The sequence below is a fragment of the Lagopus muta genome, chromosome 10, assembly GCF_023343835.1.
Source record: "Lagopus muta isolate bLagMut1 chromosome 10, bLagMut1 primary, whole genome shotgun sequence".
NCBI lineage: Eukaryota > Metazoa > Chordata > Aves > Galliformes > Phasianidae > Lagopus > Lagopus muta.
Window position 1 is genome coordinate 16,751,434 of NC_064442.1, and position 17,781 is coordinate 16,769,214.

Below are 17,781 nucleotides of genomic sequence, written 5' to 3' on the forward strand. Positions count from 1 at the left end.
TATGTGCTGTCTTGAGGGAACTGATTGCTTTGAAACGTAACATGGTGTGTGCCAGCTGGTAGCTGTGTGTGTGAACTGCAAGGCAGGAGGGTGCCTTTTCAAGTAGTCAAGGGGCTTCAAATCTGGAATAGCATTCGTGGTCATTTCACAAATGCCAAAATAGAACGTACTGGCATGCCAAGTTTCAATTTTGTCCAGCTTCCTTCTGTAGCAGGCTGTATCGTGGTCATGCAAGCAGTAGTGTGTTGATCGTGCCCTGTAGCAGATGCGTTCCATTTAGCATAACCTGGAATGAGTGCCTGCTTTCAAAGAAATCAGTCATACAATGCTAGCTATGTGCACACAAATGAGGAAGACATTTCACAAAGGCCACATTGAAATGATGCCCTATCTTGTCTGAGTGCAAACAGTTGAAGAGAATAGTGTGCAGTTCTAAAGCTACATTGATTATTCTGCATTTTATCCTGAAAGGCTCTAGGCATGTTTTATGTTCTGTAGCTGAGTGTTGCTTACACTTCCCCAAAGAATTCAGTTCCCTTGTCTGTCAAACAACAGTAGAGAACAAAGTAGTGAACCACTTGAGAAATCACAGTGCATGTACATGAATTAGAAATCAGAATAATTTCTGTTTGGTTTGTCCCTATGCTGAATGCAAAATAATGAAGATCTAGTTCCGAAAAAAGCAACACGAAGTTTGCAGAGGAAATGTAAACAAGTAACTCATAATTCTTTTATGCTCTTTCAGTTGTATTAAATAAAAAAAAAAAAAGCAGGATGAGAAGCCCTCTTCATTAACATTCTTAATTGAGAAATGTGCTGAAATTCAAACTGTGGGGATGATGATTCAGCCTCGCTACTGACTGGATTTTGTGGGAATGTGTAGAAGCTTTTTGCCCTTTAACTGTGAAAGATATTGGATGTTTGCAGGATTTAATAAGAGATTTAATAAGACTTTAAGAAACCAGAGTGAATCCATACTGTGTATCTTATTTTTAACCAACCCCAGGCATTTTTGGCTGGTAAAATATACATCACCATCATCAGTCTCAACAAAACCCTTTTTTTTTATCTCATTGCTCTAAGATTCAGTGTTGAGAACAGAGGAAGGAGTCTGGATTGAGGTGTCTGTGGATGTACTGCATTCATGTTGATCACAGCTGTTTGCGTAGCGAGGTAAGGGTGATGTGGTTCTATGCAGCCACATGACCTGCTTATGAATTTTCTAAGTCTCAGTGCAGAGCAATTGTTTCAATTGCTTTAGTCATTTAGTAATTTAGTAATTAGTACTTTGTCAGTATTCAAGTTTTGTAGCTAATAAGGTTAGACTGAGTTTTTTTGCACCTTGTGCAATACTAGACCTTTTCTTTTAGGTCATAACCTAGGAATGATAGTGTAAAAAGTCCTGAATAGTTGCACCAACATGCAGGGAGTAGATTTAATCTACATAACAAAGGACTATAAATACCTCAAGCTCCATTTCTATGTAGAGAATTTAGCATGCAGTCTTCTTATAATTCATTTAAGATATCAGAGAATACCAGCATCTCTTGCAGATTTCTGAATCACTGATATCCATGATGATGGCTGTTTCATAATGCTTGGAATACGCCTGAAAAGCAGCAGTGCTGACACAGAGGTTCTTTCCAACTTGTCAAAGATCGCTTAAATTACAGCAGACTCCAGCAGTGCTTTCTGTCTTCTAGAAATCCATTACAGCATTTAAGTCAGGGTTCGTCAATGTGTGCACTTCACACCAGGAGTCTTGGTGTAGTAGTAGAAGTATTACCGGGTACTTTATAGATTTATGAAGATGTTGTTTCTTAAATGTTGCTGTTTCTAAGGAAGAGAGGTAAAAAGCATATATGGATCTTTGTTTCAAGAATTACCAATGCTATTTCTTTGCCTGACTGCTTCATTCCCTGGTGAAAGGGGAACTTCTCAGATTCTGCAGTAATCAAAACCTGGGATGCTTTACATTTTCTGATCTCTACTCCGTTACATGTGGAGGTGTTGTGCTAAGCTGTGTAGCTACACATAACTCATAAGACCAGAGAATTAATTCTGGTGATGCATTTGAGTTATCTTTGCTGATCAGAATGATTTTCCTCTTTTTTTTTTTTTTTTTTTTTTTTTTTTTTTTTTTTTTTAATTTATGTATTATTTGGGGTGTGCTTGATGTTATTTAGACACCAGAGCTTCATGTGGTCCCATGGAAGGTGACAGATCTTTCAGATTAGGTACAAGTATTTACTTGCAATGGTTTGCCCAACATGATGTTAGTAAACTTAAAGACTGGATGTCTCACTTGGATGCACAATAGAACTTGCCAGGACAGGTACTCACAAATAGGTTGTCCTAATAAATGGTTGTGTGTTTTGTTATTCTAGGTACCTTCAGAGATAATGAAAGTTAAATAAAGAAAAAAAAATAAATAAATACATTCTAATGACAATTCTTTTCAAACGAAGAGCAGATACCTTGTAGGACTGTTACCTGTGTGATTTACCACACTGTGCTCTGAAACACAGAAGGTTACTTCAGATGCAAGTCCCTGCTCATCCCGTTATTTTGTTTTACATACTTAAAAAAGCTCACAGGGTGATAAAGGATGTGTTAAGTTTGGCTGCTGCTGCTTTTTTGTTCTCAAACCACTTATTTATTCTTTCAGTTCGGATTCTTAAAACTGGGGATAATAGTTCTCTACTGTGTTGTACGAGTATATTCACTCATAAGGATTGAACGTATTTAAATGTCTCGGTTTTGGAAGGCACAGAGCTGTATGTGATGCACTGATAACACATCCAAGTGTATACAAGACATCTAAGTGCATGGTGTTAATGTGCTCAGGTACATCACAAAAAAGAGAAATGTACCTTCAGAATACTGAGGGACTTTTTAAATGTCTTCTGTGTTCTTCAAGGAAGGCTTCCTATACAGCTTTTGTGCAGTAAAAGTTGTCCTTGTTTTCAGGTTTTAACTGTAGTCATTTCTATTACAGTAAGAAAAACTGCTAGAATATTTCATCTGCGAGAACTGAGTACCCTTCAGTGGCTCTATAGCTCTCTGCTTTCAGCAGGAGAAAATTCAGCTTCTCAGACGTTTTTCAAAAGATTTTTTACAAAGAGAACAGAGCAGTTTGCTGTTTTTATCTGTGATTAGTTTGGCATTTGGTTTTCCAGTTAAAGCTCTCCGCAGTGCCCAGTAAAAGCTGCCATCAGCCAATTTGCTGGGGATTCACATACTTCAGTGGAGACCTTCAGCTGTCAGCTCCTGCTGAGAGAGGCCCAGGCAGTTCTCTTGTAACTGTTTCAGTCTCAGCGATAAATATTAAGCTTAGCATGCTACTGTCAGTATTAACGTTTTGCTCCAAGCCCAAATGAGAAGAAAAAAAAAGGTTTATTGTTTAGTAGTCTTTTCTATACCAGTAATAATACAGTAAAATTGCCAGATGATCTACATAAAATTTTTAGACAAAGTTTGGGCATGCAGTGCAGACAATTCAATCCTTTTATATCTTCCAGCATCTGTTTGGTCAGGCTGGGACGCAGCTGCAAACAAATTCACGGTTATGTAATAAATCCAGTTAGCTACGTCCTGCACTTTGGAGTGGCAGCTATGTTTAGCTCTGTTAACTGAACGTGGCTCTGAAATGCATTTTCCACCATGCTCATATGCTGATAATAGAAACACAGACTTTATGTGGTAACCTTAGGTCAGGAGCAGCAGGTGCAGTGCAGTAGGGAAGTGCTCATCACAAACAATAGATTTGTAATTCCAGTTGAAGCAATGCCCAGTAATTTTTGGAGCACACGGAAAACATCCAAACTCCACTGCAACACGAAAGAATACAACATTGGTGGGTTTGGTTGTTGGGAAGGTTGCTTGTTTGATTTCCGTGCCACGCTTTGGGCTTTTGTTTATTCTCCATCTTGTGCTGACCACTGCCTGTGCACCGAGCACTTCACAATAAGAGCCACACGCTGGATGTTTTGATGGTGGAGGGCATGCAGCATGCAGCCAGATTCTCAATATGAGGAATGCTTACTGCAGAGCATTGCGATCAATGCTGTGTGCTGGGAGGAACTCCTGTGTAAGCAGCCCTCCTTCCACCCTGACTGCAGTATGTCTGTCACACGCAGCCCAGTGACACACGCAGCCCAAGCACGGATGCAGGACAGGCAGACAATATGAAATACGAGAGTTCAGCAACTCAGAGTGGGTCTGATGCTGAAGTACCCGTGTTGGTCATTGAACATAATAGCCACACCATTTTTCTACAGCATAAATACTTGAAGGAGAGAATTCTGTTGTGGTTATACGTTGCCACTTTCAGTAAGGCTCATTCCAGGACCTCCAAATGCTGGTCATTTTTTTGGAGTGGAGGAGGTCCCTCGTTGTGCAGTGCTGTGCAGAGCTGCTCAGCCCATCTCCCACAGCTTTCCTCTCTAAATGTACAAATCTTCACGGTGTGTTCCATGTGAGCACGGCTTGCTTCGTGCTGGCTGCTTCCAGTGCTGCTGATGCTGTGCACGCTCTGTGTATTAACATTATGGCCATTGAGGAAAAAATATCACTAATCACTGATATTTCACAGTTGGTGCATTTAAAGTTATCCCTTCTCACAGCTTGCTGGTTACTGGGTATTGAGAATAGGTCCTGGAAGGAGCTTTTATTATATACGTTAGCTACCCGCGGCAGGTGGAATTATCTTAGGTCTTTTTTTATCTTGCATCAATTAATTTGTTTTGCGACTAAAAGTTCCAAACCATTCTGCCTCAGAAACTGTAATTCCGTGTGGAAGAGCGGTCAGACAGCGCCGGCTCGGAGCTCTCCCTCAGCAGCAGCGCTCCTCCCGCACAGCCGAGAGCACAGCCGACACCCCCGAACCCCAGCGGGGCTGCGGAGCACCGGCCCGGGCCGCTGCCCTGAGGGAGGCGGTGAGGGAGGGAGTGAGGGCGGGCAGCCACGGCGGCCCCCGCCCCTCGCGCCCCTCGGCCGCTCCGCGCGGGGCGTGGCCAGCGCCTCCCGCCGGCAGCGGCGCCCCGTGCCCGCCGCGGGGCTCGGAGGCGGCGGGGCCATGGCCGAGCCGAGCGCCGGGCTGCGCTGCGGCCGCCCCTTGCTTCTTCTCCTCGCCTGCCTCTTCGCTCCCGTCCTCGGGAAGCCCGGAGCCGGCCCCGCCGTCCGCGCCTCTCAGGCGGGTAAGGCGCTCGGCGGGGGTACCGCTCGGCCCCGGGGCCGCAGCCCGGCTCTGGGCTGAGGGGGGAGCGCTGCGGTCACTCCGCGGTGCGGAGGGGCGCGGGGCGGCGCGTTGTCTCTCGGAGTTGAGGAGCGGCCGCCTGACGGCCCGCTGCGGGCGCGGCACGGGCTGAGGGGTGCGAGGCAGCGCGCGAGGGCGGGAAACGAAGCTTGGAGGAGCAAAATCGATGTTCCTTCAAGGAATTATTGATCGAGAAATATTTCTAAGTGCTTTATGGGCGCGTTGCTAAGGCTTCTACCAGAAAGAATGATAATCCGGGAGTCGCAGTATATGAGCGGGAGGGAAATTAACGGAAGATAAAGTTGGCTTTTCTGAAAGCTCAAAGTTTAGGAAATAGCCCTACGTAGGGTGTAAGGGAACTCGATGGCATCGCCCTCTTGCTTTTAATTCAGCATACACAATTGCAATCTGTTACTGCTAAATGTGACTGAAAAGGTTATTCTGTAACACAGAATTTGGAAACGCAGCGTTTTCCATCGCAGCAGAAGACGGTGAAGATCTCTGCTGCGACCCGAGCTTCTTCCTGACAGCAGGAAGCCACGCGCCTTCCCCTCCCAAAGGGGATCTTGGCATTTATTTGTTTATTTCCGCCTCTCTTTTCCTCTTTTTGTTTTCTTTGGTGATTCTTAGAATGCTTGTGCGATGCACACCCTCTGGATTAGGTCTGTACAAGCAAACAGTTTGCCTGTGGAGGTTCTGTGCACTTGCTCATCCTTGCACGCCTTGCAGAGCACAGAGGGCTGCCTGCCACCCCCGTGCTTTTATCATACAACCCACAGTGCGGATGTTTGGAGCAAAAACAGGGCTCCGAGCAGGCAGCCTGAAGGTGATTGTATCTATTTCCTGATGAACTGCAGGCTGCGTGACAGTATAGCATGCTGCTGTCGTTATAAAATTTGTACATGCACTCATTAGTATGAGCAGTAATTATCCCTTGATGCTAAGCTCTTAGGGGACTGTCTAGTTATACTTTCCAATTATCAAGCTGAAAACTTTGATCTTTTAAATTCAAGTGAGTGTAAGAACTGTTTTCCCTGCTTTCTGCATGCAGATGTCGAGCTGTTGTTCATACTGGTTAGGGCTAAGCAGCGTTGCAGTTGGAAATCTCTGACAGTTTCATGTCTGCAATACGTCACTTTGCTCTGCTGCTGGCTGGCACGATACTGCTGTGCTGGGGGAGAGCAAATAGCAATGCTCCAAATGACTTGAGCAGCCTGAAATAAATGGAAATATGTACAAGTTCCCGCAACACAGGTCTGTCTTGGTTGTACTCTTAACCTTGGAGGTATCTAGATATCCTCTGATGAAACTGAAGACCGTGCAGCAACTGCAACTTGTGATCATTATAAGGAATAGAGGGATTTGTCGTTGAGTTACATGTATCTTCCGATTAATGAAGCAGTGGCAGGGGGTTCTCTCTCTGTGTTGAGCATTCTTCATATGTTTTTATTTATATTTTTAAGATCCGTATAGTTAATATTGAAAGTACTCTTCCTTTACTTTTTCCTGTCTGTGCAATAATACTGTGTCTTGTGCTTAAAATTGTCACCAGCTTCCAATGTAGCAACGTAGTCTGATGTGACCAGATCTGCTCGGGGAATTCAGAGGACAATTACCAATGCTCGGTGTAGAAAATTCAGAGTTTATAGGAAAGATGGAAAACTTAAATGTATTTCCATTGAAATGACCATGGGACAGTTGTAGAATATGATACAAAGTGTTTCCACTGCACATTTAGCCTTCGAAGTGCTTCCTTCGTTATAAATTATGTGAAAGACACTGAAAATTAGAGTATTGTCATAATAAAAGTGCAAGTGTACACAAGCAGGTGTGCTGTATTAATGCCACTCCCTGGTATGCAGGCAAGCTGTTGGGTGTGCTGCAGTTTGTAGCAGGCAGATTTACGGATAGCAGGCTGTGCACTACACCAGAATACCATTAAAGAAGCAAGTTTTAATTATAAAATACGGGTATATGGCCATGATGATTATCCTTCATAGTGTTCTTTCTCATTGTAGTGATATTAAATAAGAAACCTGTGCTAGAGATTCTAAATTATAATATTAGACTTCTAAGAAGCCCCCTGCGCCATGGATCTCTTCTCAAAAAGCACCAAGTAGTGATCCAGTTGTTTCTGTTACTAATTGCATTTCCTACTTAATTTTTAACCCATTGTAGCCCTGTCAAAAGTATGCTCCCACTGCATCCACGTTCTTAAGGTAATGATACAAAAAATGAGCGCTCTTGGCATAGAAATGATTGTCTGTGATTGCAGAATTCAAATTTTGGCCACTTCCTGATTTGATTTTTTAATTTTGTCCTGTACACAAAGTCACACGGAGGAAGACTGAGTGGAGAGAGCTTTGGGTGCAGACTGAAGTAAGTGTTGCCTCCAGGATTTATCACTGTAGAGCGCAGCTACCTGCGGTTCAGGCTGCAGAAGTTATTGAGCTCCACCTGGCTAAAGCCACACAGGTGCAGGCATACTTGGAGTGGCCCTTCAGGAGCTGAAAACCCGCTTCAGTGTGAGGCTTGTTCTCCACTTTGCTAATCCTTTCCATAGGTTTAACTTCTTCCTGCTCTTTTCCAGTGGTGTAGCCTCCTCCAAGTGCCTGCTGCCTTGCTGCCAGCTGTATTTCCCCTCTTTTGCTCTCTTCTGTACCTTTTTTTCTGCTAACCACCAGTTCTTCAGATTGTTTTAATTAGTGCTAACACCGATAAACGACGGTTACACTTGGTAATTTTTAAAGCATGCAAATACACAAAGAAGAGTAATTGAACGCATGCAGTCCATGCAGTGGATGAGCTGTGTGTCCTATTAAATAACATGCAGAAAGATGAGGGGCTTGTTTTATTTTTGCCCATTCTTCAGACCTTGTTACTGCCTCCAACCTCCTTCTGGATATAACCTCCTCTTACAGCTTATTTAGTAAGCAGAAAAGAGAGCTAGAAGCATGAAAACGTGTGGATATTTCCATGAGAGAGAGGGAAATAGCGATAATTAGTTGAATTATGCTGTTAGTAAATATGGTAATCTCGTTAAATCAGTGAGTATGGTGTAGGTCTGAGTGTGAGGTGTTTGAAAACCTTGCCCTGAAGCGTGGCAAAGTGGTAAGGGCACACATCCCCTTTTAGCTCAGCGTAAGAGAAGCTGCATCTGCAAGTGGTGTGTACCTGGAGAGTGCTGTGTTGGTGCACAGGAGGTCATCTTACAGGAGCACAGAGACTGTGACAGTGCAACTCTGCCTCTGCATTGCTTCAAGGTCAATTAATGCTCACAAATTGTTCACAAAATTCGGTAGCGTTGGAACTTTAACAGGAAAACGCAATTAATGCTCATACAAAAATCCTGTATTTATGAAACATTAGGCTGGAATGTACACAAAACTATTAATCATTGAGGAAACAGGGATATAGAAACAGAGAAATTGAGTTGTGTCTTCAGGAAGTGTTCTCTCGGATGTCTGTAATAAGCAGGGCTCGGCAAATCCGTGTGCAGTTAGGAATGGGAAAAAACCCTTGGCTAACGAGGTTGCATTGAGCTTAAATATCAGTAAGAATTCCTAACAGTGGTTCTGCTGCACTGTTCTGACCAGCAGTGCTGACCGAGGTGGAGAAATTCCCTCGTGGTCGGGCCCTCAAAGCACAGCAGAGCACTGTGATGGGTGGGAGGAAACCAAAAGCTGCGCTGCTGTGCTTGTCTGGGCTGGGTGCAGCTGCAGGCAGGGAGCTTTGGTGCATTTCAGTTGGTGTCTTCAGCCTAGCCAAGTCTGCCACAAATGCAAGCCCTTCAAATTGTTGACCCAGGTTGTGTTAAAATGAGTGACAGGCAAACATCGTGCTGCCTGCGCTGACCACAGCCCCGCAATCTTAGGCAATTCTGGAATTTTAGTCCTCTGCAGCGTCTGATCATCGTGATTCGCTGAATGTTTGTGATAATAAACTTTAAATAGAGATCTCTGACGTTGCTTTTAATTGATCCTTCTGTTTCCTTTGTCTTATTTCACAAGAAAGGTTAAACAGTCATTTTCCTGCAAGCACCGCTCACTACTTCATCATCTTCTGTGGCGTGCACTAAATTCACCTCCTTGCCAAGCAAAATAATATTAATCTTTTAAATCTCTCCTCGCGTGCATGTCTGCCTCTGGTTTTAATCTGTTTATGCCATTCTGTGGTGCTTTCCTATTTTCGATGCATCTTTTTTTAGATGGATACTGTTAGTGAGCACATCACTTCTAGAAAGGTCGTGCCATAGCTTTTTGTTATGGTGCATTAAAAAGAGATGTTTGTGAACATCTTTGGGTTACTTTGCCCCTTAGCCTGACTATAATAATTATGAAGTCTTTCTTTTGCAGTAGTTTCAGTCAGTTGAAATCCCATCAGTGAGCAGCAAGCTCCTTCGTGTGTTCTGGTGGTCTGTGTGATCTCCTGGGTCATCGTTTGTTGTTTTCCAAAGCTCTTCCAAACATTCCATTCTCCAGGGAGATGGGAGGAGACATTTAATTTGCTGTTCTTTGTTAACTGTACAAAGACTTTGTCTGTGTAGGTCAACAGTCAGTCTCCAGGCACTGAAATGGATCCCTGAGCACTCTGTAAATGAAGTGACTGACAGCATGCTATTACTTAAAAATAAAGGTGCCTTCCTGTCTATAGAAAAATAGAGGATTTAGTGATAGACAGATTAGCACATGTCTAGAAAATAATAAAGATGTGGGGAAAAGTACTTTACCAAGTACTGCAGAGCTTACCTGTCGCATGGGCACAAATGTTAGAAGAAGCAAGGTGGAGATAGCTGCATTTCAAACAGGAGCAGAAGCTCTGCAGTGTGCTGAAGGCCTGTGTGCTGGTCTTTAAAAGTGCCACTTTGGTTTAGAACAATAGAACTTCAACTCCTCATAGGTAAGTTTTGAGTTTTAGAGATTTCCATGGTTGCATAGCGCCTGGTAAGTGCTATAAGTCAAATGACGTGAGTGCATTTTGCCTCTGTTATTATTAGTAGTAAAAGTATCTTCATTTCTTGAGCAGTAAACGTGCTGGCAGTACTGAGGGGCCAATACAGCCAGGTTGTTTTGTAACATTCTGGCACAGCCGTGGCCATGCTTCTAGATGGAGGGGGATGAGAAACTTATTACTACCTGAGCATATGCACACAGATGTACTCGTTTAAATCACTGTTAATAAGTTGCTTTTATTGTGCAGGTGTATCTGAACCTTCTTTTATTGCCAAGAGTGAAGATCGTTTGTTTAAACGTTTATTTGAGGACTATCAAAGATGGGTTCGTCCAGTGGAACACTTGAATGACACAATAAAAATCAAGTTTGGTCTTGCAATCTCTCAGCTAGTAGATGTGGTACGTACAGTAAATAAGCTTGTTTCTTTTATTTTACTTTTTCTCCCAAAACTTATTCTCTTCAAATTCTTCTCAAATCGAATCAGTTGGTTTTTCCAGTTGGAGTTTTTCCTCCACAGGTTTCTTGTTCCATCTTGTTTCCATAGCAAAACAGTAAGAGTGCATGAAATACAGTCACATGAAAAAAAGGAAGAGAGGAAAGAATCACAGGAGGGGGAAAATACTGCTTTTTAAGCAGTTGAATAATATAAGGGCATAACTGTTAAGTTTTAAAAGTTCTCCTAAAAGTGTATTAGCAAAGACTGGAGTGGTTTAGGGGTGCTTTCTGTTTTTCACATCGCAAACTTGCATCAACTGTAGCACTTAGTTACTATGTGCAATGCAATTTTTTTGTTTTAATAAAATACGTTTCATTTTTATAGGATGAGAAGAATCAGCTGATGACCACAAACGTCTGGCTGAAACAGGTTGTGTAGAAGAGCAGTGAACTCTGAGGTTTCATAACTGCAAGTTGAAAATTGGATGCAACTTTCCTAAATATCTGTTCGCTCAGATGCTGTAGTTCTTTCTTACTTCACGTAGTTTGTTTACATTGAAAGGATGAATTGTTATAAAATTCAGTTTACAAAAATGAAATATGTTTTTAAAATGTGCCTTATAAAAAGAATTTTGAGGCTGCATTGAATGGCTGCTGAGTAGACCAAGGTGTGTGTTATCACCATGATGAAAATCACTGCCTCTGTACAACAGGTTTTCTTTCGAGAGCTGTGTTAAGAGAAGTATGAAGGCTTTGTGTATATTGTTATACATTTGTTTTAAGATATTTCTCTTGTCAGGTGTTCAGTGAATAACTACCACTGAAGTTTTCAATTTCAGACCTGTACGTACTTGCTATAAAAAGCTGATTTTGCTCATCACAGCATTTGTTTATGGGCAAGAGGCAGCTACAGGCTTGATAATAATCTAAGTCCCATGCTAAACTTAGTGGCCACTATTAGCCTGTGACATGCTTCTCACAAATCATTCTTAATTTAACTTAGAGAAGTGGTTGCAGGCTCTAATTATATTTGCTGCCTTACTAAATTATTTTTATTTTGGCTATTTTTTTTTCTGGTTCTTTCCATTCTCTTCTCTCCAAGACATGACTGTAAGTTCAGGCATTTATTTTCAAGAAAACTGTATTACTACTTAGCAAGCAGAACTTACTGCAGTTAAGTCAGCTCAAATGAAATAAGAACTGACCTGAATGTATTTACAATTCTCTCTGATGAAAAATGCAAGTTTCTGAGCATTTGCCCCTCTAGAGCTTTTAGTTCAAATATAAAATACTATCTCTAATACTTTTACTTGTGTAAACATGCTCTGAAAAAAGATTTTAATACTTTGAGGTCTGTATCAAAATAGTGTCAAATGGCTCTTATCATAAAAAACAAATGCTGGACAATGTCCTTAGTTGTCTGTTCAGCAAATTCAGTGTTGTATGTGAAGTTCAGAAAACTTACAGAAGTGTGATGCATTTGTTTGCTAATTTTAAGTTGCCTGTACGTCTATTTTTATCTGATCACGTCCTGCTTAAATAAACTCCACCTTTATTATGATTTCTACACCTCTTGCATCTACAGGAATGGATAGATGTAAAATTAAGATGGAACCCTGAAGAGTATGCTGGAATAACATCTATTCGTGTCCCATCGGATTCTATTTGGATCCCAGACATTGTGTTATATGACAAGTAAGATTTTAATCTTTTTATATAGAACACCTTTTCCTCTTGCTAACGTGACTCTCCAACCTGCTTGTAGGAGGCTTCTTGTACGTAGTATGTGGATGTACGTTTAGTACATTAAGAATTAGCAGTAAGTTTGTTTCTTCAAGAATTGATGAACCCCAGAGGAAATAAGTTTTGAATGAACCTTTCTAATCAATTCAGGTGCATGTGCAACACTTCTAACATTTTCTGGCTTGGTAAGTCAAGAGAGACTGATTATAATTTCAAGCTTGGAAGTGGAGCACAAGTGGAGTGGTTGTTTTTTTTCCCCAATTATTGTGATTTCTCCAGATTTAGAAGTATTTGTGCTGTATTATTATATTATATATATATATATATAGTATATCTGTATCTATATCTATCTATCTATATCTATATCTATATCTATCTATCTATATATATATATAAATATATATAATAGAAACATCAGGCTGCCAAAGGTCAGGATTTCCACAGTCCCTTGCTTGAATCATCAGGGCTGCTGTAAATTGTACAGGTCTTTTAATGGCTTGACAATGTTCTTCACTTTTGTGAAGGTAATTAACTGTGTGAGATTCAGGTTAAAAAACAAAACCAGAACAAACAACAAAAACCACCCACCCCCAAAAAACCCACCTATAAACCAACAAACCTCCCAGGAAATCAACCAACCACAAGAAGTAAACTGTGAACACAGCACAGTACAAAACTGTGGCAGTGAAAGGGGAGAAAGAAGGAGCCAACAGCTGAAACAACAATAACAAAACATCTCTTCCTCCACATATCTCTTTTTCTTTCAGTGCAGATGGACGTTTTGAGGGGACGTCTACTAAAACTGTGGTAAAATATGATGGCACCATTGCTTGGACTCCACCAGCAAATTACAAAAGTTCTTGTACTATTGATGTAACCTTCTTTCCCTTTGACCTCCAAAACTGCTCTATGAAATTTGGTTCCTGGACTTACGATGGCTCCCAAGTTGATATAATTTTAGAAGATTATGATGTTGACAAAAGAGACTTTTTTGATAATGGAGAATGGGAAATAGTGACTGCAACAGGGAGCAAAGGAAATAGAACTGATGGATGCTGCTGGTATCCCTTTGTTACATATTCGTTTATAATTAGACGTTTACCTCTTTTTTACACGTTGTTTCTCATCATTCCTTGCATTGGACTTTCTTTTCTAACTGTCCTCGTCTTCTATCTTCCTTCAAATGAAGGTGAAAAAATTTCCCTTTGCACTTCAGTCCTGGTATCTCTGACTGTTTTCCTTCTTGTCATTGAAGAGATTATTCCATCGTCTTCTAAAGTTATCCCACTTATAGGAGAATACTTGGTGTTTACTATGATATTTGTGACACTGTCCATCGTGATAACTGTCTTTGCTATCAATATTCATCACCGCTCTTCGTCTACACACAACGCCATGGCACCTTGGGTTCGCAAGATATTTCTTCACAAACTTCCCAAGCTGCTTTGCATGAGAAGTCATGTAGATAGATACTTTGCTCAGAAGGAGGAAAAAGGAAATACGAGTGGATCAGAGTCATCCAGAAACACCTTGGAAGCTGCTCTGGACTCTATCCGATATATCACAAGGCATGTTATGAAGGAGAATGAAGTTCGTGAGGTGGGTGTTTTACTTGTATTAAACTCATTTTGTTAAAAGTGGAAATTAAAGAAAAAAAGAACAAGGCAACTGAAACGAAGCACAACAAGAAGGAGGAAACTGTGTGGGCACATTCAATATGTGGGCACATTCAGTGTGTGGTCACATTCAGTATGTGCTAGGTTTTCTAGTTTTTATACTTCACTGGAAGTCATACACTTGTTTCTGCTGGAAAGAAGTACAGGTATGCTCCAACACTGAGCTCCCAGGTTGGTATAATGCCATACATGAACTCCTGACATATTTATGCTTTCCTATAGAAGCCCATGTTGTTGTTAATCAAATAAGCTCAGGGACACACGGCTGTTAAAAGAGCATGTGCAGTAACTGCTACCTGCAGTGCTGCTGCATGCTGTTTTCATAATGAAAGAAGTAGGTATTTTTCATTTTAGTGTTGTACCTGCAGGCTGCCTGAAAAGTATATTTGATTTACAATTACAGAATAATTCCTGCTAAGCCTTTTTCTTGCATCTTTCATTTCCAAATACAGACAATTTTAAATTCCATAGTTTATATTAGTTTAAATACAGGCTGTCACCATAGATTAATTATTTTGTGCTGAGATCAGACTTTGACTGGATGAGCTCTTGAGTGATCTCTTCTAGCCCTACTATCATTTCCCTTTGACGACTTTTGATACAATTTAAAGGATGTTTTCCAGTCTGTGCATTTTCACAGTGAGCTATCCTTAGTGTGGGTATTTATGCTGTGCAGGTAAGATCATTACAAATTAGTTTTCCTTCCTAGCTTTAAACTAGCACCACTTGCAAAAGTTGCTGAGAGGTATGTACTCCTATGTTAGCCTTGGAGCAAATTAATTATTCTAATGCAGCTTCTTAGGACTGTGCTCTGATATTATCATGAGGGATCCAGACTGGATTTTGAATACCTACTGTACTGTCAAAATAGGATTCTTGTATATACAGTGCAGAGTATGTCCATGTATATACAGCACAAACAGAACAGTTTGCTTAAAGGTATAGTTTTGAGTAAATTGTGAGTCGATTCTCTTTATTAAATTACTTTATTCAATTGTATGTGGCAAAAGAGTTGATAGGTATTTTGTTTTTGGTTGCTGCAACTCTAAACGCCAGAACTGCACATACAGTGGATTGGGGATTCACTTACATTTTGTTATTTGGCCTCTGGGGAATGCAGGCTTTGACTGCAGAAAGATTTTAGCCCTGGTTGTTGAAAATAGTTTACACAGCTGGTGTTGTAGCCTTGCCTTGCAGGATGCTGTAGGCCTGGGAAATGCAGGTAGCTCCAATTGAAACGAAAGTTGCCTTTTTGGCAGTTTTAATTTGCTTGCATGATTATATCAGCTGTACTTGCAAAACTGTAGACATAAATAATCCTATCAAAAAGGGAAACAGTCTTGAAAGCACTGTGAGTGTTCTACCTGGTGTGTAATTCCATGCACTAGTTGTCACAGTTGTCAGATGTTGTGTGTAATCTAGAGCTGCTGTCTGCTGCTAATTGTTTGCAACTTCCGCATCTAGCTTCTGCCTGGGAGTCCTACTCTGTGGTGAGGCTGTGGCATGAATCCTAAATCCTCCAGTATGTTATTAAATTGCATACTGATTTTCTCTCTATACAACTGAGGATGTTCTATGCTCATTGGGGTCAACTGGTCCACTAAAATTTAGCATTTGAGCTGCATATTTTACTGGTCTACATAGAGAGAAGTGTTTTCCTGCTGTGGGTCACAGTGTGGTTTATTAATACGTGTATATATTGAAAAGGAGGGGGTAATCAAGTTGACCTGCCTAGGAGGGGGAGGAAAATACGAAGTGATTAATTATTGCAGAGTCTGATGCTGCATTTTCACCCACTCTTGCACATACTGGACAGCTCTTATGTTCTTTGTTTTTTAGGTTGTTGAAGACTGGAAATTTATTGCTCAGGTGCTTGATCGAATGTTCTTATGGGCCTTTCTTCTGGTTTCAATAATTGGATCACTTGTGTTATTTATTCCTGTTATTCATAAATGGGCAAGTATAATAGTACCTGTGCATATAGGCAGTACAAATACATAATTTTGGATCTCCTGCTAACATCATTCTAAAAAGGTTTGGTAGTATTAAGTTTCCATGCATGTTCTTTGTAGGCACGTTTCTGATAGGAAAAAAAAGTACAGTCCTAAACTTAACAATTGTGATGTTAAAGCATGGCACGTAGGACTCACAGAAGTCAATCTGCTTAGTGCCAGTCTATTAAGATACTTGGACATCAGGTCAAAATCAAAGACCTTTGCAAATATCTGCATGTGCGTGTTAGAAGCAGTACATACTGACACCTACTGAGAAGGAGAAGGATTGAGATTTCTTAATGAAGATCACTGTAGTCCCATTATTAAGTTACTGTGGAAAATATTATATTTATTGTTAAATTTTTGCAGATGCTTGCACAATAGAGTTGTATTTCATCTTATTATATTATGCAAATGAGAACTTGTATCTACACAGTAAATGAAAAATTATAATAGAAACATCACTTGAACTTCCTTTCTTTTCAGCAGACAATAAACAGAGCATTCTGACTGCGTTATGCCTCTATAAATTTTCAGTGGCATTTGCTGCTAAACTTAAAATCTTGTTAATTCTACCATACTAATGTGACCCTGTGATATACTGAGCCTTAAAATGCTTACAGGATACGTGAGTATTGACATCTCTGTGTCAGCTATATCTCATATATGTACATTTAAAATTAACAATTAATAATAATAAAATTATTTACTCTAAACTATATTAATTAAATAATGGGTGTTAATTTTCAAATTGGTTCCAGTGCTGCTATTCTTAAAGGTTTTATTTCTGGCAGAGACTCTAGAAGAGAATGTTTTTCCTACACGTTAGGTTTTGTCAGTTTCTTTGTTCCTTCACAACACAGCTGATTCCAGCAGGGCTCATGTGCAGCCTTTCAAGTCCCCTGCACAGGGAAATGATGCCAACTAATCTGTAAAAACCTGCTGTTATTTTTTTACCAAGTCATAAATAATTCTGGTTGGAAAAGAAACGACTCTTCCTCTTCAGTTCCACAATTCCATCTAGTGTTAGATATCAGTATTTTCTGCTTTCCCATCATAATTTATTTTAAAAGTGAATTTGCAGTCTGATTTAATCCATTAGTACAACAACTTTTTCAGTATCACTAATATCAATGCATCAGAAACTGTGTGAAAATTGCAGAAGTGCTTTGGGCATCTTGTTTCCTTTCCAAATGCAAAGTTTCTTTTTATAGTCCTTCTTAGCTGTGAATTACTTCCTACAGTTTACCCTTATCAGAAAGGAAAACAAAGCAGGATATTAGCCATGTATCTTTTTAGCTCCCCTCCTGCACCTTGTTCAATAATGTCTGAAGACTCTTATTTATATCATAGGGTAATTGGCAGTGTGGCCAACAGAGTTCTAGCCTTTATACTAGTAACTAGCAATTTCTGTAAATGCATGAAGTTCTTTCAGTTGTTTCTTTAATCAGATCACGATGTCTGTGGATGAAAAAGATATGTTGGAACCCTCGGGGTTTTCAGCTCATCCTCAGGTGTGTGTGAAATGAAATTATTTTTAATAGACTCAGAAGCATGGGCCTTTACTTATGTAACTCCTTTCTGAATGTGCTGAGATGTAACTACTGTAGTTTTGTCTCTTGGTCAAAATAAATGAAAGAAAATCCCAATTTTCAACAGCTTGATTCTCTTTATTTTTATAAATGTTACCTCATCTGACAGCGCTGTCTCTAAAAAGTTTCCA

General features: G+C 40.5%; 1 protein-coding gene across 2 annotated transcripts; it reads left to right on the plus strand.

Moving 5' to 3' along the window:
• The first annotated feature begins 68 nt into the window (after positions 1 to 68).
• Positions 69 to 17,666, plus strand: CHRNA5 (cholinergic receptor nicotinic alpha 5 subunit). Of its 2 annotated transcripts, none has more exons than XM_048956211.1 (6): positions 69 to 1,173; positions 10,457 to 10,608; positions 11,031 to 11,075; positions 12,231 to 12,340; positions 13,156 to 13,987; positions 15,904 to 17,663. In XM_048956211.1, the coding sequence occupies exons 3-6, from the start codon at positions 11,049 to 11,051 to the stop codon at positions 16,063 to 16,065; spliced, it is 1,131 nt and encodes a 376-aa protein (XP_048812168.1). In that variant the 5' UTR covers positions 69 to 1,173; positions 10,457 to 10,608; positions 11,031 to 11,048; the 3' UTR covers positions 16,066 to 17,663. The 2 variants fall into 2 exon arrangements, with proteins under 2 accessions (XP_048812168.1, XP_048812167.1); XM_048956210.1 differs by lacking the exon at positions 69 to 1,173 and adding an exon at positions 5,042 to 5,198 and having other exon boundaries at positions 15,904 to 17,666.
• Positions 17,667 to 17,781: the final 115 nt, after the last annotated feature.